General features: G+C 38.4%; 1 protein-coding gene across 2 annotated transcripts in view; it reads left to right on the plus strand.

Annotated features, from left to right (window-relative positions):
- Positions 1-23,930, plus strand: part of zgc:172282 (leucine-rich repeat and fibronectin type III domain-containing protein 1-like protein) — a 136,328-nt gene that overhangs the window by 6,138 nt on the left and 106,260 nt on the right. For both annotated transcript variants that reach the window (XM_055148061.1, XM_020940455.2), the window contains exons 4-6: positions 302-545; positions 4,103-4,260; positions 7,133-7,513. In XM_055148061.1, coding sequence (XP_055004036.1) covers positions 302-545; positions 4,103-4,260; positions 7,133-7,513 — 783 coding nt within the window. The remainder of the gene's footprint in view (positions 1-301; positions 546-4,102; positions 4,261-7,132; positions 7,514-23,930) is intronic.

Raw genomic sequence — 23,930 nt, forward strand, 5'->3', positions numbered from 1 at the left:
TGTCAAGAAACCGGGATACTCCATTTGATCATGTATACGCGGATATGAGTATCCCGGTTTCTCAGTGCGCATGTATACGCAGTAACCCGAATACTGACATAACCGGGATATGGCTAATAACCGGGTTATTGATGTGCATGTATACGCACTCATTGAGGACAAAACTAAATTAGCCACAATCTTGCTAGGTAGCATTCCAGGCAAAACCCCAAATCCACTTTATTGCATTGTCAGCAGCTTTGTGTGTGCTCTATGGATGACTTCCTCTTTCCTCTCCTCACATAATCCTTTTCTTGCGCAGGCTTGACATGACGTCTAACAAGCTAAAGAAAATCCCTCCAGATCCATTGTTCCTGAGAATCCCGGTTTATGCCAAGTCCAAAGGCTCCCCTCTCTCCTCGCTGGTCCTGAGTTTTGGGGGGAACCCTCTCCACTGTAACTGTGAGCTGCTGTGGCTCAGGAGGCTGACCCGAGAAGATGATCTAGAGACGTGTGCATCTCCGCCTGACCTCAGTGCCAAGTACTTCTGGACCATTCCTGAAGAGGTAAAGTGCATTATATCTCAAAGTTAAAGCATGTGTTCTTTTAAAGGGTCCATATTACGCTGATCAATGTTGTCTTTTTCTCATCAAAAACATAACTGAACTTGTGTTTTGTTTAACATACAAATCCTCCTTCTCTCAAACAAAAAACACCCTATTTCACCTTGTCATGTTAACACCATACACCAGGGGTCATCAAACTAAGGCCCGCTGTCCGACTCCGGCCCTCTATGCCCCTTTGACCGGTCCCCCAGCCCCTCTGCCCCCACCACTTGAACTGGCCTTATAAGGCAATCCTCAAAAGTTGTCATGGCCTATTTTTTTATATTACTTTTTGGCAAATAATAACACATCGGCATCTTGTTGATTTTATCAATTAAAAAATTATATTTATGTGAAGTATTTATATTTAAATAATTATATGACTTATTTACATTTGCCGAGTTTGAGACAAGTTGACGAGCTCGAGCTCAAACAGTAACTGTCAACGCACATGCAGAGTACGGTAGTGCAGTTAAAGACAGCAAAATGGGGAGTGTTAAAGTACAAAAAATTGAGAGTGCCGAGTTTTCAAAGAACAGTGGACGACTACTATTTTTTTGTTCAGTGTAAGGACTGTGCAGTTTGTCTGATATGTAAAGAAAGTGTGACATTTTTCTAAGAATATAATCTGCGTCATCAGGGTCACACAATTTTGTCAGGCCTACGTGACCCCAGCCCCCATCAGAGTCAAGAGCGATAATGTGGCCCCTAGAGAAAAAAGTTTGGTGACCCCTGCCATACACCTTCACTAAAATCATTTCTAGGCCATACCATCTCAGGCCTGGAACTTCCAATACTGAACTAAAGTTAAAAGGTAGTTTTCTTAACTTGAAAACTACCACTACATGACATTACAAGGTGCAACAGAACATTTTGGACATTGGAGATAACAGCAATAAACTCAAAACTCAAACATATGTGAATGAAACAAAACACAACTCCAGGTATGTTTTTGAGGAGGTAACAACATTCTAATATGGCTGAAAGCTCACAAGAGTGAATTATGCTTAATTATGCTTGTTTTCGAATTTAAAAGTGCAGTCTAGTGTGTTTTTTCTGGTGGAGGATTAGCCACCTGCTTGTCTCCATGGAGATGATGTTGCTAGATGTGGGACAAGTTAGAGACTGGGCCCATGAGAATGAGACCAGATGAAATTTTGACATAATTTCTTTTATATACAATGACTTTATCACTGTCTGTCTGAACTGCTTTTTGGAACTACAGCTTTTCAATCTCACAAGACCATTTTTGGAATGTGAATGCATAATTCACATTTCAATTTTATCTTGCGAGATGTTGTGGCCCTAGAATTTTCCCATTACTTTGCCTGTAATGGTCCACATTATGACTGTCTATTTCCATGGAGTGACGCCAGTGGTGTATTGGGTTAATGCAGGCCATATCTTTTGATTTTTGAAAATAAAAACATCTGTATTTGAATAAATGCAACAGAGAGAAGAGGAAAGCCACAATGATGAAAATTCCAGCCAAATAAATAACCTATCTACGGAGAAAAGCATCTAGTGGACCCCATAGTGATCATTTTATATTATATGGACTGAAATAGGGATTGGTGATATGGAGAAAAAAAAATCTCAATATATTTTGCTATACCTCGATATATGTATATATCTTGATATCTGTACAGGAAAAATAACCCCCCAAAACTACTGCATAAAAAATCTGCCAAATTCAAAAATTTATTTTTTTACTGACGTGCAAGAGGTGGGCAGTTCATATAGGAACAAAGTGCTTCTGCCACATTCAAGATTACAAAAAAATCCCTGATTACATAAATAATAATAATTTCACTGTAAAATAAAATAAATAATACATGTTGCCTTCTTTTCATTCATAAATAAAACAACTCAACTCAAGCTCATCTTTGCATTAACTCTGTTAACCGTACGATAACCCTGAGCTCCTTTAGGAGAGGAAGCTCAGGAGGTTCCTTATTTTAATAGATCCATGTTCCTATCCAGCAGTAAGGAGCTATGAAGTATCCCACAATCCACTGCAGATCAAACCAAACATTTCCAAACACTATTGTACAAGTTACACTGTAGCAGATTATTCATTAAAATCTTCTGCACAAATACATTATACATTACTAAACTACAACATATAAAGCATAACGACTATAGAGCCACATCAGCCTGTTTGAGATTATAATGTGTTTAATGCAGTTTTTCGCACATGTGTTTACGTTTTACAGAAACAAAACTTTAAACCACATGGCTTATTTGCATAAACAGTGTTCTCCTTGTGCTGCTGATGCAGTTCAGTTTCTTTCGGACTAAAGGACACGACTCAGTGGAATACGAGTGTTGTCTCTGTGATAGAGGATGTAATGTGTGGAAAAGGTTTGTGGTGCAAACAAGGCAAACAAGGGAAGCGGTCAAATCAGAACTGAATATAAGTATTATATCAATATATACAATATGTCAAAATCCATATCGTGATTTAAAAATATCTCAATATATTTAAAATATTGAGATATCGCCCACCCCTAAACTGAAATTTTATCTTCAAAACACATAATTTGATTTTGCAGCACTTATGAATGTTGATACAGCTTTCTTTGTTCCTTGCCCTTTTTACAAATTGGTCTGAGACATTAAATCAAAGAAACCAAAATATCAAATCTCAATAGGACATTTTAACGGCAATTTCTTACACACTTACAGTTTCAACCATGTCACCACAATTATATGACTTATAAAGACATTCACATTCAGCGGTATTCTACCCTGGTATTATCCATCTTTGTGCATGTGAAAGCCTCCGATATGGAACTAAATTGTACTGTGTCAAAGGCATTCATGATGATAATAGGCTACAGCTCTTAACACTTAAGATGGAAGCTACAAGATTAACTGCTGATGGAAATGTAATGGTGCACTTACTGATTTACTATTCATACATACCTATGTAGATGTTGCAAGACAATATGGACACACAAATGAGTTTTTGCATTTGGGTATAGCAAAAGTCCCATTTACACTTAAGTTCCCAGTAAATTGCTGAGTATAAACGTTCAGAACACTCAGCAATGACGTCTATTCAAACATTCAGCAGTTTTAGAACCTTCCCATGTCTGCTCTATTCACACTTAACCTGGCTTTTGGCTCTCTGTGCATTCTTCCACATTGCAAAGCTGCTGGCAGGAGTGTAGCACCAAATTCTGGGCCTTGCAATCAAACCATCCTGGTGGGCCCACACTACATGTCATCTAATGCACACAATACAGACTTTGAGAGGGGCCCCGGGCTGCACTGGGCCCTGTCTATTTGCAGTGGGTTTTTTTTTGTTTTTTTTAGTTGTATGTGCAAATAAAATCTAATCTAATGTAATCACGTAGCATAACCAAGAAATCTGATTGCACCAGAAATACAGTTAGAAATGCATTCATTCATTCACACATGGCTCTGTTCTGACAAAACACTCGGTAAACTCCTGGGTCAGGCATGTATGAAGAGTGAATGGCTTAAGACATGATTGCTTTGTTGTTTTTCAGGAATTCATCTGTGATCCACCAGTTCTGACCCGTAAGTCTCCTCAGACGGTGGCGATGGATGGACAGCCCGCCAGCCTCAAGTGCAAAGCCAACGGAGACCCAGAGCCAGAGGTCCACTGGATCAGTCCTGAAGGCCGACTCATATCAAACACATCCAGGTACCCCGCTCCCTCATCTATGTACACACTGATCTGATTTCTGTACTTCAGAGTAACAAGTGACCAAGCCATCATAAATAAGTCCAAAATAAAAGTAATTATGGGTCACAACTGAAAAAGAACTAATGACATGGCCATAATCACATACTTTACATAATTTAATTATTATTTAATCATTATTTAATATGTTAACAGCATATTTGTAATTGAAAGTACTCAGTTTTGCCATTGTCAAAATTTGCAAGCAGTATTACAAAAAAAGCAACAACTCTGGTTACCAAAGCTATCTTAAAGAATACATACTGTGCAAAATTCAAGTTCCCCAAATTAAACCACATAAGCCCACAAACAGAATCGTGTGACCAAATCAAAAAAGGCACAAAACTAAACTAAACTACACACACAAACACAAAACAAAATGGCATACTGGCCACCAATTCCAGCAGCCCCGAACAGGTGCTGGCAATCTCCTTAAATAGGGGGAGGTGGCTGCAGGTGAGGTGGGCGTTGACTTGCCCCACCAATCACAGACCAGGACTCCTGCAGCAGGAATTAGGAGAACTTCGCAAAAATCACACAGCAAATTAAACCTAAGGCCTGGGGCCGTAACATATATATATATATATATATATATATATATATATATATATATATATATATATATATATATATATATATATATATATATATATATATATATATATATATATAGATATATATATATATATATATATATATATATATATATATATATATATATATATATATATATATAGCTAGATATATATTATCTTACTTGCTTATTTTCAGGCATGCTTGCGTTATCGTTCATTCAAGTCTTGAGTGGGAAAAAAATAAAAAAATTAAAAATAAAACTGTTCCCATATCAAACTGTCCAGACACCCACTTCAATACTTTAGGAATACATGAGTCTGACAGGAATATATGAGTGATTGACAGGTGCATTAGCCAATAACGAATATGTGTGGTCCATCCGTATCAAAACAAATATAGCTACATGATCATGTAACATTTTGAATTTGCTATAGGTAAGCAGGTTGTCAAGAATTTTAGGAAGGACTTTGTTTACAATCAACAAAATGGATCTGTATTACTCTGTTTGTAAAAGTATTAATAAACATATGATCAAAAACCTTGAGAAAATAAACAGCATACAGTATCTTATTGCACAATAGAAGCTGTAACAAGGCATTATGTATACCAGGATGTAGGCCACAGGGGTTGTGTTGGTGGGGTGAGACTTCCATGTCGTTCAAACGATCCCTTTGTGACCTATTACAGGCTTGCCATCTGGTAACCTAGCTGGCACTGCTCCTCAACTTTACATGCGCTCCATATGCAGCATAATCACATATAAATATTGTAGTGAGGTCAATGCAGAGGTGTGCATAGGCAAAGCCGGCTCTTCCACTTTAATTATCTCTACATCATGTGGCACATTCTTCACTTGCACACAATACAAGCCATACATTTCTCACAATTCAAAATAAAAGATAATTCAGCCACAATAATCCTGGGTTCTGTTTTCTTAGTTTAGTTAAATTAACAAGGCACACACTGTTAATTTAAACACATACTTTATTTGTTATTTCATTTCGGTTATACAGTTCAGTTACATACATCCATATTCACATACTGCACCTGTTCCTCCACATGGTCTGGAGGCAAAAGAGGGGATGTGTCCTAAGCCGACCATTTTTAAAGCGTCTGGGGGAGGTCATGGGCCAGACCATGTGGACGGGGGAACAGGTTTGAGTTCTGTTTTGTTTTGTTGTTTTTGTGTATTTGGTTTTAGTCATTTTGTGTTTATAGTTTCTTTTAAACATCTGTGGCCTGTAAAAGGATGTTGATACTTACCTGGGGGATGTACTTCCTCCCAGGGAGTATAAAAGGTAATCAGGTTAGTCAATCGGGGAAGACTTCAGTGTAGTTACTTATTTTCTGTTTAGTTTGGGGATCAATAAAGTATTATCTATCTATCTCTAGTTTTGTGAACAGTTTATTTGCGATGAAGTTATTCTTCATTCACTGCTGAAGTCTGTTTTAATACATTTTTGTCTTGGTAAGACACTTTTTGTAGTAAGCCTACCTCATATTTGACCACATCAGGTCAGCTTCTCCTCAGTTGTATTTATTATTTTATTTTTTATGTTTTTCTTTTGTTTGTGTTTTGATCTACACTGGACAAAGCTTGAGGTTTAAACATATCGTTTGAATGCTGGTTCTTTCTGAATGGGAATACACTAGATTTCCACCTTCGGATATGTATTGACTCCATTTCTGGTATGAACAAGAAATCTCATAACTCAACAGAATAAATAGCAGAGTCCATTTTGAAAAATACATGATTATTATTAAAAAAATTCCATTCTGTCTTAGAGTGAGTGGTTAGCTGTCTAGTTTAATTCAACCAATGCAGCCACATAATCATAGAGCTATTGTGTCCAAGATTTTCAACATTATTATTATCCATTAGTTTTCTATGTTGAAAAGCACAAATTATGGAACTAATGTGTGTATTTTTAGCACGAGCCTAGGGTTAAAGACAGCCGTAGTGATAATTGGTTCTTGCCCTTAAATTACCTCTTTATTCTAAGGTTGGCACATGGACTGATCAACTGTTCATTCTCTTGTGATGTGAGGCTAAGGTTAAGACCATGGGCAAGTGAATCAGAAAACCTGGCAGACCTCTGTAATAATCATTTTAACCCCAGGACGGCTCTAGGCTCCAATTTGGTTGTACAAAAATATTAAAAATGTTGTATTTCTTTGGATCTTTTTTATAGATGAATACAGAAAAAAAGATTTAATACAAACAACATTTATAAGTATCTTTTTGTGTATGTTTCAGAACTATGGTTTACCCTAACGGAAGCCTGGAAATCAATGCCACAACTGCTAAGGACGCTGGGAATTTCACCTGCATTGCCTCCAACGCTGCGGGGGAGTCTACGGGCCGAGTGGAGCTGGTTGTAACCGCCGTGCCCCACCTGGCCAACAGCACCAGCCGGAGTCGAGACCCCTCCTCTGACCCCGCCCCCTCGGACATCCTCACCTCCTCTAAGGCCGCGTTACCTAGCAACGAGACACGAGGAACGGATCGGAGAGTCTCATTGGTGGAGCTGACGGGAAACTCGGCCCTCATCAGGTGGAGCAGTCAGGCGCCCATAACAGGAGTGAGGATGTTCCAGGTCCAGTACAACAGCTCCGGGGATGACACCTTGGTCTACAGGTCTGTACATTTGATTTATAATTTGGCCTTAGGGTTTACATTAGTGCAGCACTGTATCTATTGTGTATTTCAGTAAGATATTTTCCTTTGTTTTGAACTCTGCCCAATTGTTGAAGGCAGTTTTGTCCTCATTAGGCCCGAGCGCCAAAAGCTGGCGAAGGACCTATTAGTTTCCCAAAGCGATGTAATGTTCCCAGTCAAGACATCTAATTCAGAGAGGCTTTTAGATTAGATGCTATCAACTGGATTTGTGGCTATCACTGGCTAGCCGGTCCCTTGCATCTTCAACGCGAACTGTGCTGATCTTGTCACACTGGCAAACAAAGGACGCTGAAACTTGTTGGTCCACTTAGAGCAAGCTCAGTATTGGACAAGCACACTGGGTTGGCGTCTCAAACTTTTGCAGCAATTCTTCACAGCTTCTTAACCCAAAATTCAGCTAGTGACTCTCGGTTGGTCCTAACTATTTTTGCCAAGGTTCTCTGATAACTTTGAGGTTGGTTAAAAAGATCAGTATGTGAGTTGTGGTTTGTATCATCTCAGGTTCATAGTGAATACCCCTGTATGTTCATATTAATGACTCCTTTTAGCCTAAATGACATTGTTTTCTATTGTGGTTTGTTGTTCCGAGTATGGCTCATTTACACTAATTATGCATTCATCTTATAGTACTCAATCTTACGTGGTGCTTGTAGAGAAGGCTTTGTCAAATACTGTTAACCTTCCAGCCTTGTTAAATCAATTATGAAAGCTTTGGGTGTGCTGAATCTACTGTTTGATTATCTCTAAGCCTGTGTTTCAGAGAAGCCACTGTCTCCCTGCCTGCAATAAAATCAGTTATTGCCGTGTTTCCACCAGAATCCCTGGCTAAGCTTTATCATTGTAGTGTTTCTTTGCTGACTCCTGGGTGATTCGTATGTGTTAGTAGATTTGTGCATGTGGGCCTTTTGGTATGTAAATCCTGCATGAGCCTCTGCTGGGAGGATGAGAGCTCGTGATGGAGGATACACGTGGAGATTATGCTGTCATGCACTTATACACGTCTAATCAGCTAAAGTCATGAAGACGATTGTAGTCTTAAGTCAGTTACCCATGTAATATGTTGGCACAGGCTTATGCTGTGTGCTCTGTTCATATGGTGTATTTCATTTTTATTTTTTTATTTTGTTTCTTACAACATCTAATGCTAATTGATTCTTAGGGAGGCATGATATTGATTAATACACAACTTTTATGGCTGATTAGTGATTCAGCCTAGCGGTAAAGCTAGCCAAAAAACGACTTTATCCATAGGCTGAAATATAGGACTGTTGCTGTAGACATTAGCAACTGGAAACTAAATATTCTACCTTTTGTATGGGGTTCTTAAATGGCACGCACATGAACCTGAAACATATACATAGTCAGTCTATTTGTGGGTTTTAGTCACATGCCTTTTTCTGTCAAGGATGCCATTTTGAGGACATTTGAGCATTCAAAGGTTCGAACATTTTTCATTTCTTTAAAGAGCCTATATTAGGCTCTACTGTTTCCTCATCAAAATGATACCTGGAGATGTGATTTGTTTCTTTCCCAAGAGTAACATACAACCCCCCCCCCCCCCAAAAAAAAAAAAACATGTCATGTGTTACTTTCTATGTTTACTGTCATAGCCTTGCACGGGTGATATGCGTAGAAGCAGTGCTACCATTAGGCAAAAGTAGGCAACTGCCTAGGGCCCCCAAACCTGGAGGGGCCCCCACACAATTGCCACTAATGACCGAGGCCTCAGAGCAATTAGATTTTCTCTCTATATGACATTAAATGAGAGTAGTTTACTTTTAAACAATAATCATAAGAAAATAATAATCATAATAATCATAATACATGTAAACAAAAATAAATGTAATTGTACTAGCAAAAAAATAAAACTACTCTCAGTTCTGGTTATCCAGTAGGTGACTGAACTAGTAAGGCGTAAGTTTCCAATCCACCATAATTCAAATAAATAGAGATGTGCATGTCTCAAGAACAATGGGGAAAAACAGACAATAAATATATATAAAAGCCCCAAACTCAAGATTGCCTAGGGCCCCCAAACTGCTAACTCCACCATTAGATATGTGTACACCTATACCTTTTATGAAATACAAGAAGTGACCCTCTGTGGCCCCATACACCTTCACTTAAGTCATTTGTATAATTTCAGTCCTGGAATTGCCCATCTCTGTTGAACTAAGTGTTAAAGGTAGCAGATAATTTGAAAACTAACACTACAAGGCATCATAAGGTGGAACAGAGCATTTTGAGATTTGGAGATGTAGACAGACAAATAATGCAGGATTACTCAGACGTGTGTGAATGAAACAAAACACAACTCCAGGTGTGTTTATGATGCGATGACAACATTCTAAATTGGCTTAAAGCTCAAAAGAGCCAGTTTTCCGTGATATAGAACCTTTAAAACCCATGGTTACGCACACTATTCTGTGCATTTAGGCCATCTTTATGTTGTGTCTATGAGGCAGACAACGCAAAGTCCCATTTATAGTTCATGTGTTCTACTTCAAATTGAGCAGGTGTTCAAATGCTGACTTAATGTGCACCCCCTCCCAACCCCCACCCCAAAAAGTTACATAATCTTGTTATTTCTTACAGTGCTGTATGCATGGTGAAAGCTCAAAACATGACTTATGCATACTATGATTCTCTCTAAATGATGGTGCTCTTGGGCAATACAGACTTTCTCTGTGCAAAAACCCAAAGCTCTGGCACATTACTGGATAAATGTCTGTGGAAGCCTGGGAAAGCCCGATTTATTTTCAGCTCCGAGTGAATCTCATATGTTCTGGAGTCGTCATAGCAACTGTTTGGGAAAGTCTCTTAGATCTGTGTGGCTATAACTGTCTCCTGGCACTACAGTAATCGCACATTGATTGCATAGTCTATATGTTCAGCCTTTATTTATCTCCAGAGACCCACTAGAGGTGTTTTCTTTCATCCATGGAATAAATCTAAAACATAATCGTTAAAACTCTCAATTTAAAGTTTGTTAATGTAGCTTTTACAATTGCTTTTAAATGAGAAGAACACAGATTTAATTGTCAGTAAGCTGTTGATAGTTTTAGTCACACTTTGTAGTATTGTTATATCGTGGTACTAAATTTGGTGATGCTTCATCGTTATCGTGGGCTGCTGTAAGAGAATTTTTAAAATATATTTAAATGTATTTATTTATTTTTTTGTGTGACTAATAATAATTTTGTTGCATATTTAGAGGAATAAAAGTTGATTATGTATTATACACTTGATAAATTGTGAAATATTGTTGCTAAAATGTACTTGGCTCTTAAAAAGCAGCAATGTATCACAGACTATTATGTTCAATATCAATTATCACACATATCACTGTATCGTGATAATAATGTATCTTGAGCCATATATATCGTATCGAAACATGAGGGACCCTGTGATTCCCAGCTCTGATACTATTAAAGAATAACGAGTAACACTTTATAATAGCTAAAACTTCATTAGATTTAATAAAACGTGAGACCTAATGGAGCTTAACAGTCCTGCCCACTTTGAAGTCCACTGTGTTTCCGGGGGTACATTTTCCGTTCATCTTTCCCATATAAGATTAAAATTTTAAGAGGTCAAAGGCACTGCATTGGCTAACCAGCTATGTGATAACTAATATCCAGAACACTGTTGTTTCAAGTCCAAAAGGCACATTTAAAATGCAAAATGTGCTTCTTTTAAATGTTTTCATAATTTAGTTAATAGCATAATAAAGTTTTAGAAACAGATTTTAAATAAAAGTACAGTCTTAGTGGTCATTAGCTACCACAGCTGGTTAGCCCTGAGCAAGCTTTCAAACTTTTAATGTGCTTTACACTTTTTATCCTTTTTTTTTTCTTATAATATGTGGAAAATCTGAATGGTAAAATTACTTCCAGGACCAGTGGTGGGCAGTCACTGCTGAGCTCAATTCATAATGAACAAAGTGTATTAGGATTGATCCAGATTTAGTAACTATTTAATGAGTACCCTAACTCTAACTTTGAACTCTAACCCCCTCATCAAGTAGTTACCAAGTCTGAAATAATAAACTATTTGTTCATGAATCAAGTCTTTCTTGATGCGTTATTATTTAGCTTGTAAATAGTGTAGTCAAACAACATGCTTTAAGAAGGCTCTGATTAACCATTGTCAAGTACCAAATGACACCTTAACTCTTCAGGAGTATATTTCAGGGCAAATATATACAACTGGTAGAAATGTAGAAAATGTCTTGTTCTGTGACAAATAAAATCATGACCCTGTTTCCCTGCTCTAATTGCACATGAATAGTGAATGCTAATAGTTTACATTTCTGTAGCGAAAAAGCAGCAAAGAATCGGCCATCCATCTGCTGCTAAGGTAACCCAATGAGGGCTTTTAATCACCAGCAGCAGTGACTTGGGGCCAAACCCTTGAAGGATTCTCTTAATTGAACAAGTTAAATCTATCCCTGTTGACAAGACAACCAGAGGGCTCTTTATTTGGAGAAACCGACTCTTGTGAGATATGAAAACGCAAGTCTCTGCTGATGGCTGATTATCCTTTTATTTTTAACGGAGAGAACTCTTGTTTACGCAGACACTTCATCCAACTGTGAGAGATGAGTTTTTTTTCTTTTTTTTTTTTTTATTCCCAGCATGGCAACCAGTTGATCTGCATAGCAACTGTCCATGTGCACCTGCAGGTTGAAGGCCAAATGTTTTCTTGTGGGCGCAGTCACTCCACAGGTACAAACTGCAGTGCTTGTGATTTGGGTGGGGGGCATTGCGTATTAGTGAATAGGTTTTTCAGCTTTGTGACCAGAAGTGGGTAGTCTAGACACTACTAATCACAAATCACACAGCTTTGATTAAACTGAAAAGGTAGGTGTTGGTAAATAATAGTGAGGCCATAGAGAGCAGCACAAATACAACTGTAAAACAACTCACCCTGTCAATCACTATTTTATCTTTGCACTGTTTCTCCATATGACCTCTTGTATATAACTGAGATATATTTGTATTACTACTATTACTATATATCTGTTTTATTTGAACTTGTACATATACATTTATATAATTATGACTTATTCGGCACATGTCTCTTGCTATTTTTGCTACTTCTTTTGAAATTATTTTGACCATTTATATTTTTGCACTTTATTATTATATTTATTCTAATGTGTGTCCAAATAATTTCCCTTGTGGATCATAGAAGTTTGTAAAAGTCTAAGTCAAAACATATGCTGTGAGGTCCAAATTAGAGATTATGTAAAAGTACAATGTAACTTTTCACATGTCAATCTCCAGGAATGTCTTGAATTTATGCAATCACACTTGTTTGCATGCATTCTCACTGTGCAGGGTAGCCTCTACACAGATCTGACCTGTGTTTTGTCCTGTGGTGTCGCTTTGGAGGTGGATAGGTTTAGTGCCATAGTGTGGGACATTCTAGGCAAAGTAATAATATTTTAGTTTTTGACGTTTTGTGTCCCCCTGGGTTTGCTCACACATGCGTGGATGACACCTAAACCCTCTGTAGGCATTTTTGGTGAGGAAATGTTATAACATGATAGAAAGATCCAAAACATTGTTCTTGCATGATGCCACCTCTTTGAATAACTACATTTGGTTAAAAACTATACTTAATATTGAAATCTTTATAGTCTTATAGTTAGCCCTACATGCATGCACATTTTGATATACCACTGATGGACCTTCCACTGCAATTTATATTTCCTTTAAAATGTATATTTCCATTTGGTCTCCTGGCTCACTTTTAATTACCATGTGCTACTGTCTATATCAGCATGAAATGTGTGTGATATGATAGAATCATACATAACACACTGAAACTGTGGGGCAAATGTTTATGGAGAAGGCAATGCAGTAATTCAACCAATACAAACACCGAGAGTGCAATTTGCTGGGCTAGATTTGTCTCTCCCTGTTTTCCCTATCCCTCCCTCTGCTTTATTCTTTTGGGGGATAAAACTAAATGACCAGGTTCAGACTGTGATCCAAATTTATCAGCTCATTTGCAGCTCAAACTTTGTACAGTTGCTGCTGATCATTGACACAGACTTCATCTCTCTCCCACAACGCCGTCCTTTACTTTATCGAGGGCTGGCTGGAGTCATTGTTATTGTTGGCCCTGCTTTGATCACCGGTGTGCATCTATGCATTTGTGGCACACACACACGTGCACAGAGGGACACCATCTCACACACATACACGGGGAGACGCAAATGCGGAAATGAACTGATACTGCGGAGCGCTCATCATATGCTCATATTGGTGCTGACAGGCTGCATGATCTGGATGCTTCTTATGAAAGGAGGACAGTTTGGTGCTCATATTTGACCGAGTGACATTCACATGACTCAGAGCATTGACATTATTCTTTTTTTTTTTGTATTATTATTTTATTATTGTGTATCATTGTTGCTGCTGAAATATGAATTTCCTTCGGGGTAAATAAAGTATTTATCTTTCTATGAGATATTGCTGGAGCTTATAGATCCTGTGGACTGTGGCACCGGTGCTGATATTTTGTTGTCTACAAAGAGCTAAAGAGCTGCTGGAGTTCTGCTTTGACAGCCCTATTTTAAATACACGTTTAAGTAGATATTCTGTATATTCTCACATTTAAACACTGATCTGTATTACATATTCATTGCTGATTGGATGAATAATGTTTTAAGAAATGTTCAAGAAATATTACAGAGTACAGCTTTAGTAAACAAAAAACTAAAAACACATGTTGTGTCATGTTGTTAAAAAATGAGTAGTCTTTGCAGTGCTGCATTAGGTTTAGAAAAAATAAATATAATGCTGGATCTTGCAGTGTTAGACTATACCAAGAGTCCGCACTCGCACTGCACTTTCTTTGGTCAATATCCATTAGCACAGACACAGAGCCCAGAGAGGAGATGCAGGGCACATAGGGGCACCATGTTCATTTGATCTGGTGGTGGCAAACAAAATGGGCTCATACTTAATACATTTACTAATACTTCCTTGTACACATGTTACTGGAAAATGTTTTCTTCCAACATATTACCTCTTTTGTGAAGGTCAACGTATGTGCAATAAATAAATTCAAACGACTCTTTTTACGCTTATATATAATTGATTTTTGTTCAAGAATGATTTTAGACGATGATGGCCCAGGGAAGACCCAGGACACGCTGGAGGGACTATGTTTCTCGGCTGGCCTGGGAACGCCTTGGGGTCCCCCCAGAAGAGCTGGAGGAAGTGTGCGTGGAAAGGGAGGTCTGGGAGTCCCTGCTTGGACTGCTTCCTCCGCGACCCGGCCCCGGATAAGCGGAAGAAAATGGAATGGAATGGAATGGAATGGAACGATGATGGGTGAAAGTTTATCTATACAGTTACTTCAGATTTTATATTACGTATTTATGAATAATTATGTGGTCATACTTGGTTGTCAATGCACAATTTCATCAGATCTTGGCCTAAGCCTGGCTCAGCCTGGTTAATACTTGGATGGGAGACTGTGGACAATACCAGGTGTTACAGTGAAGCAGCAGTGGCTCTAGTGAAAACTGGCATTATATCCTTGGGCACTTTGCCTAGTATGAATAAGACGTGTGCGTGTGCGTGTGTGTGTGTGTGTGTGTGTGCGTGAGTGAGTGAGTGATTGGTGGTGGTCGGAGGGGCCTATGGCATAGATTGGCTTCCTTGCTTCCCTCAGTCTGCCCCAGGGCAGCTGTCCTACAGTAGTAATACAGTAGCCATGACTCTTGGCTGCTACCTATTGCATTGGGCTGGTTTATTGTGCTGGTTTCCATTCCTGTCTCAAACAACCATTCATTACCAAAACTGGAGTGGCAACTGGGGCTGCATGTCTTGCTCAGAGACACAACAGTAAGTGCTCAATCTGGTCTTGAACTAAACACCCTTTATTGTCACCATATGGCTTTAAATGGTTGATTTCTTGCAGAATGATGATGCATGTATTGGCCTCCCTGCATTAGGTTCTGTGTGTTGCTTTACACCTGAATGCTGAGGCAGCTTCTCACAAATGCCATTAGTGGTTCGCCGTATTCAGCATATCCTCCTTGGAAGGGAGTACTCAAAGCACATTTGTAATGCTGAGTTCACACAGTGGCATCAGAATCGCGCCAAATGCCTGTAGTTGGATTTGCCTTTGCATTTGAGGGCAGACCCTTGAAACTCATTTACACACAGCAAATTTCACAGAAAGCTCAAATATTTGAACTCGTTGATACTGTGGCATCAGTGCTCCAGTGTGCTGTGCGTATGCTCAGAACACACTGCTTTAAACGCACCACGTGAACATTGGATCAGCCAAGACATGCGTCCTCCAGAGATTTTGCATGTAAACCTTACACCTCTGACACCACACTCTGAACGCAGCATAAAGATTGCATTGCAAGTTCCCCTGTGTTAAAAGTCATGAAACATTGATGGTGTATTAGTCCATTCAGGATGGCTGGGAATACATTTGAATATCAAATAATTTCCCTTGTGGATCAATAAAGTTAGTCTAAGTCTAAGTCTTAGAATACCATTATTTATAGCCCACACTTTGTGCATGTTGTGACAGATTGGACATTTGGTGCCAATGGCCTTGTAGTATACAGCAGACAAATATATTCACATTGCCACAGGTATGTTGGGTGAGGTGTTTTGCTTAGTGACACAGTTACAGTATACATGGATGTTAGGTGGCCAGATTTACCAGCACAACATTAGATAATACTAATTGATCCAAAAAGTTTCAAATGTACCATTGTGTCCATTTAATTCAGCTATCTTTAAAACCTTATCATTCAACTGCACACCTCTACAAACTGCCTTGGGTTATTTGACGTTTTTGACCAGTGACTATTTTAGCAGTGGGTCAATTTAGAAACATTTCCTTTTTTCACAAAGGCCTCCAAGCTCCGAGAGATTTCCTGAGGTATAAAGAGGGCTTTCTATGATGCAGCCTCCAACCCCCCTACTTATAATCAATGCCATTTTAGCTCCTGTGTATGACTGTGTATGTGCATGTGTACTCCTCCTGTGAGTGCAATAGGCTTATGGGACATGGGCTGTCGGTGAATAAGTTAACCCAGACTCTAAGACATGCTCTCCAGCCCCCCTGACTAATACAATCGATGTCTATTCAAGTGTAGCTGTGTGTGGAGGACATCATGAGCATGCTGAGAGGGAGCTACTGTGTGCGTCTTTGTGAGTCTGTGTATGCGTGTCTATGGGCCCTCTGGCAGCAGAGAGCTTGATGATAGGGCTATAGCTGTCGATCGCATCACAAGCCTGCAGGAGGAGGGCTGCCAGGACGGCTTTGGGCCATTCAAAGACATCTTCACTGTTAAAGCTGGGCGATCTTAAACACATTGTCATCACATTATCAGCATGTATTCACAAAGGCCATTGTACAACAAGTCCAGCTACTAAGAAACTAACTTGAATCTTTTCCTTTTTTTTTGCCCTGTGTAACTTTCTTGATCTGCCACATTCTTATCTCCATGGAGATGTTATTGTTGTTTTGCAGTGGGAAATGGGAAATGGTCACAGTTTTATATAGTACTTTTCAATCCATGTATCACTCATTCACTGGTTTTTCAAAATAAAACCAAAATTAAGAAATTAAAAACAACATTTTTTGTCATTATTGAAAAAAAAAAGGATAACAATTTGTTTTTTCATTTTTCGATTTTGTATTTAAATGAATAATGGAAAAAGCAGATAACCAATGTTTCCTATTTCTGTGACTTAAACTGCAATGCTGAATTTTGCGCAGCATACCGACTGAACCAGAAATAAAGCAGGACTAAAACAGAACTAAACCAGGTCTAAACCAAGGCAGGACTAAACCAGGACTAAACCAGTCTCAGTCCTGGTCTGAGTCCCGGTCTGGTCCCGGTCTCAGCCCTGATCATCTGACAGTCCTGATTTAGTCCTGGTTTAGTGCTGGTTTAATACTGAGACTGGAACCAGACCAGGGCTGAGACTGGACCCAGACCGAGACAAGGACCAGCACTGAGGCCAGGACTGAGACCAGGCCTAGACCGGGACCAGACCGGGACTGAGATCAGGACTGAGTCCAGAACCAGAACCAACCACTCAACCAATGATGTTTATGTCGAGAGGGGGATTTGAACCGCCAACTTTCAGTTCAGTGCAGGAACAAACACTTATCAACTGAGCCACTGTCACCCCAGTGAATATAAAGTATGGCATTAAACGTATCTATCTCCATGGAGAAAACAGGTAGCACCAGGCAGGTTACAGGTCAGATCCATGGATAGACAACACCACACACAGTATGAATACATGTTATTATGAGTGTGGTGGATACCTCTGCCACCACTCCACGGTGTGAGTATTATTTCATTTCATTTCATTTCATTTACATTAACATAATTACACCACATAATTGAATTCCTTTTTTCAGATTTATAATCTAATTTGGGTGCACACATTTTAGTTTAAGTCTGATTTATTCACTTACACTTGTTCTTTTTGTTTGTTTGGAGGACCCTTGGCAGAGACCATCCAAGCCAAACAAAGGGGGGAGAACTATTTAATTTATTTTTCTAAGTTTGTTTGTCTAGTTTGTTTAAGGCCATTTTATTATCACTTATTATTTTCTGTATTATGCTCATTTGCCTTTTTATTACTTTGATTAAGTTAGTAGTTTTAGTTAATTATTTAGTGTAATTCCCTGCTGGTGTGTTCAGTTTTAGTTGGCGATCATATAGTTAAACACCCCTGTTCTTTGTCTGGTCTGGTTGGGTTAGTTTTGTTCTGTTCAGTTTGTTTAGTTGTTAATGATTTACCTAATTTGAGCCTTTTTTCTCTTATTAAATTTAAACTTTTTATTTGTATTTTTTGTACCTTGTTTTTGTCTTTCTGTTTGGTCCACTACAATGAGTATTCTGAGTTTTACAATTAGTAATTAAACAAGTGCAACAGAGATAAGTTTAGTATCATATTGTGGAACATTTTAAGGAAAGCAGTAAAAATCTCCATGGAGCTGCTCCCACTTGACAAACTTTATACTTAAAAGTGAAAAGGTACATTTACATTACGGACTCTGTTGGCAGTAGTTGGCTAGTCACCCCACAGCTGTCTGGGTCTGTGTACTTTGCGGTCTACCTCCTGTGTTTTTTGTTATGTCTGACTTCTCCCTGCATTAGTAATGTGCTTTGGGTTGTACCCTGCTTGTGTTGGACTATGCCTCCAGAGATCTGCCAACTGTGCTCTCTCTGTCATGGTCCTCTCAGCTAATGAGTCTCTCCTCCTCCCATCTCCCTCATCCCTTTATTTCATCTTTCTTTTTTATCTAACGACTTTTTCACCTTGCACCTTTGGGCCCCTGCCACCTATAGCTTCTCCCTTCTCATCTCTGGCCTTGTGCCCTGTTTCACTGACTATATTAACTCTGGCCCCAACTTGAATCTTCTTTTTATCCCGCCCCCTCCTCTCACTCACTTTTGCACCTTAATATTATGAACTTTAATGAATGAAGTCAAAGTATGCACCCTTTTGAAGTTATTGCATGTCACTCCAAATAAGGGATCTAGTCAGACTCTTGGGAAATTAAACTGGGATCAAGGGACAATACACTCACAGCTATTGATACTTGGCAGTGACATCTTGCTGGGGGTGCTCTGCTTGTATTTCTGTGGGGGAATGTTCATCAGTTACCATGGTGATACAATGAACACCCTTGCAAACACAGCCAAAGAAGTTTTAAGATGGTCTGAATATGCAAGTAAAAATACAAAATGGATTAAACAACAGATTTGCAGGTGTCAGTACGAGTGTTCATGGTCCTGTTTGATTTTCAGCAAAAAAGGTGAGAGCGACTAATTAAAAAATTGTTGGTTAATATTCGCTGTCTTGTGACTGTAATGTTTTTGAGAGACTTAATCAACAGCACAAAGCATCTCACTTGTTGTTCCAGTCTAACTTGAGTAACAGAGCGTTGCCTGTTGTTTCCCAAACTTTTTTTCTGGAAACCCATATTTTAAAAGTCACAAATTTTCGCAACCCATGTCAATAGACATTATTTGTAGATCACAAAATAAAGGTAGATTTGATCATTACTGAACATTAATGAGGATGTTTTATCATTGACGGAGTCTCTCTGAACAATTAGTATAACTTAAGTATTAAACAATGAAAATCAGTAATTGGACCAGCAATAAAAGGATCCATAAGTCGCCTATTTGGACATTAAATGTGGCTTTAGTGTTTTCAACATTCAATTGAACTAGCAATATTGGAACAAACTAGTCAATAAAATAATTACAAAAAGATTAGAAATTATACAAAACATGTCTTAACATTTAAAATTTCTAGTGAGATAGATGGGCTTGTCTGCGTTTTTGAGGCGTTCCAGTCCTGGTGCAGGAGGAGAGTGCAACAACATTCAGTCTGTTCCTCTGCTTTGTCTTTATTTTTGTGAGTAGAGAAAATCCCAGCTCACACATATATGTAGCAGTGAAAGGAATAATCATAGAAATACTGACCCTACTGAGAATAGGATATTCACTAGCTCTCTCCAGTGTCAGAGCTGTATATTGCAGACCTACATGCAGATCGTGACAAGGCGACCCAGTCTTTGGAAAACAATGGCCTACAGTTAGTGTTAGACCCCCAAGTAACGTAGAAGACATCACCTGCAAAGTACCAGTATCTCATTTGGTCATTTTAGCTTAAATGCCACACATGGATACACATAGATGTTGAAACAAATGTAATATAATGTTATGTTATGGCAAAGTTAAACAAAACTGTCAATGTGAATGTGACAGTCTCAGGCGGGTGCAGGAAATGCTAAACATATTAAGTCTCCATATGTGTGGGTTGCTGTCATTTAAATGTAATGGTTATGTAAAGAGTATAGCCTACACCTTGGCACATTTAATTATTGAGTGCCACACACATTTACAACAGCAATGACAGAATGACGGACAAGCAGGAAAAAAAAAATATATATATATATATGTATTACAGTTAAAGATCCTATATTACACAAAATGGATTGTGAGCTTTAAGCCATGTTAGAATGATTTTACCTTTGCTAAAACATACCTGGACTGATGTTTTGTTTTGTTCACACATGTTTGAGTAATCCTGGTTTATTAGTCTGTCTATATCTCCAAAGCTCAAAATGCTGTGTTCCACCTTGTGTGTCATACAGTGGTACTTTTCAAGTTAATAAATATCTTTTACCTTCAGTAGAGATAGAGATGGGCATTATCTAAATGATTCTAGTGAAGGTATGGATTTTAAAAAACACAGTGGAGCGCACAACTTGTGAATGTTTTTCATTTGAGAACATGCAGGGTTTTTGTGTTAAACATGTGTGAATGAAACAAAACACAACTCCGAGTATGTTTAATGAGGAAAAGTTATCACATAAATCAGAAAATAGAATATATAGGCTCTTTAAATATCAATATATCAAGTATATCAATATCAAGTATAGCCTAAACACCTATGTTTTTATTTATGATTGATACTATTGATGTTAAGGTTCTTTAGTTGTTTTTCCAAAATATAATTAAAACAAATGTATATGTTATCAGTACTCTTTTGATGTCACATAAAAATGTCTGTCACTATTTAATCATCTTTATACCTTAAAATGAAATGAGAATGTTGGTTCAAGAAATTTCAGCCTCATTTTACCAGCTTATTGAATAGTTTTTTTTCTTTTACTTTTTGTATCTTGGCCAAACGTGACAATAGCCTCCCAAAATAAGGCCAAGTAAAGCAGCCCCGGCTCGTGTTCTTTCCGTGGATCAAATGGAACTCAGGAGTGCACTTTAAAGATTAGAGGCTCTTCTTTCTCTTGCATATACTTCCGCACTAAACAGGAGCTGGTGGCCAATTGCAGCCTTGATGTATTCATTAGCCTGTTTGCTGGGGTCTGAGTGAATGTGTTAAGACATCAAAGGGAAGCCAATGCCACAAATTGTTTTCGAAATACTGTCTGGAGGTTGTGAGGTCTGGGACGTGGGGCGAAAAGTTTAATTTAGTCACAACATTAGAAATAGGCTGTTTAATTACTTCTCAGGCTGCTGTGGGTGTTTTAATATATTCTGTAGCATATATATTATGGGTTTATGTCCTTCTAGGTCATATATTTTCCAGTATTCGGACATTCTTAAATTGCATTAGAATTACTATTTCCTATAACATAAAAATATTCAATGGAAAATAAGTAATTGTAATGCAATATATTTATTTATTATTATTTTTTTAATAGTACCACTGTTGAGAGCCCTGATGTTGGTTAGCTGTGCTTTGGCAATTTGACAGATAGGAATGACTCCAAAACAGGTTTATGGACTTAAAAAACACAGAGGAGCACTTGGATTAAACTGCTGTCACACCTTGACGATTTAAAAAACGTATGGCGACATATGAAAAATTTGGCAAATATGCTGGCATACGTCGCATAAGTTCTAGGTAAGTCTGGTATAAGTTCTGAGCACGCCGAAGCACGCTGAAGCACGCTGGCATACGGCGACATACGGCAAGCTCGTCGAAAAATTTTGAGCATGCTGAAAATTTCTTGTCGTATGTCAGCGTATGTTTATACTTCCTGTAAACGCTGGCCATAAGTTGTAGGTAAGTTATGCGATCTTTGACACACGTTAAGTGTAAGTTTTTCATAAGTCCAAATACGTTGAGAAAGTGTCTAGCATACACATAAGTAATGAGTAACGTGCTTTGAACCTATGTGTAACTTATATAGAACTTATCTCCAATGCATATTGATGTATGCAGACGTATTTGACATGTTTCAGATGACCGCAGAACAATACTGAACATGTTTCTAACTTGTAGCTACAGTATAATGGCGTATTGGCAGCGTTTAGGAGAATCGGTATAAAAATGGGGAGGAAACAGTCAGACTTTGTGCTCCCATATATCATATGAGCCGATGCAAAACACTTGAACACTTGAGAATACTAATACTAGATATCAGACAGTGGGAAAATGTCCTCATTGAGAGCCGTAGGAAAGAGCGTCATGTAGATGATCTCCGGAGAACACCATACAGCCTAACCAATCAATTAATCGTACCAGCTCAATAAGAAGACTTTATTACTCACCCTGTATTATCCATAGAATTTGTCCTCCGCAAATAATGACATCCAGTCGACAACACCGCGCTATTAATCCATTTGAGTCGTTCTTTGAAAGTAAAAAGGCAAGAGTCGCACGTGTGTTTGTTTACGTCCAGCGCGCGTATAGTGACTCTACTTCCTGTGGACTTTATCTGCAATCTTTTATGCTTTAAAAATCTTGTATCTGAAGTATTGCACCACATTAACTCCATGTAATGTACAAGGCTTTTACTGATAACTATTGTAAAGTATTCAAAAGCATGATGCAAAACTGTACACAGCATCGTGACAAACCAAATGCGACGTGCAGTAGTTTCATTAGCAGGATGGATGCTGATTGTGTTGTGATAGGGTGAGTAACTATGTTGTTGTCAGCGAATATGGCATTTTCAAAACCATAAAAGGTAACATGGCGATCTAAATATGTTATGTGTTAGAGGTTAATACCCCACAGAAGAAAAATACCGCCTCTTTTAATTACAAAACAGGTGCATGCTACGTGTATAGTTCCTATAATCTACATAACATAAGAGCTCAAATGAACATGGTTGATCTCCATACAGCTCTTGTTACACTAAATATCAGAGGTTGTGTTGGTGACCTTCACTCGTCTTCATTTACATAATGCAATACACAAGACATGACATAAGGCATAATGACACCATATTATTTATGAGTCAGACCCGGCCTGGCATTTAGTCCGACATTTCCTATACACTAGATATGCACTATATTAAAATGTGTTAAACAAACTGATTTGCTCCCAGTGAGGTGTCCAATAAGCTCTTTAACTCTAGTATCTCTTGTTCAGCTTATCTTCAGCTAATTCCATTGTGCGCTAATACTGCCGGGTTAAAAATACACAGCAATTATACAAATCAGGCCCTTTACAATTCATATGTAAAGCAGCTTAACCTCTTCTGTGTTCAATCGTGCATCAGTTGATTCTTAATGGGGTCAAATGGATTAAAAACCAATAGACAGGAATGGGAGATAGAAAGCGAGGGAGGGGTACAGTGGCCGCTAATAGCACTGTATGTAAATCAGTGGGTCTTCTCAGTGTGCATTAAAATGTATGGAGAAATGGTGTGACCTATTTAGGTGTAACACAACTGTACATGACCAAAGACGCATGTGTTAGGTTATTTATAGAGGGATTCTGGGATGACAAGCTACAATGGGGGAATCAAAGAGGGATAGGATATTTGATGAGTGCATGAATAATGGAGTAATCAAGCTGGCGAGTGACAGGAAGAG

The sequence above is a fragment of the Boleophthalmus pectinirostris genome, unplaced genomic scaffold (genome assembly GCF_026225935.1).
Source record: "Boleophthalmus pectinirostris isolate CB_2022bp ecotype Guang Dong unplaced genomic scaffold, ASM2622593v1 HiC_scaffold_9, whole genome shotgun sequence".
NCBI classification, from domain to species: domain Eukaryota; kingdom Metazoa; phylum Chordata; class Actinopteri; order Gobiiformes; family Gobiidae; genus Boleophthalmus; species Boleophthalmus pectinirostris.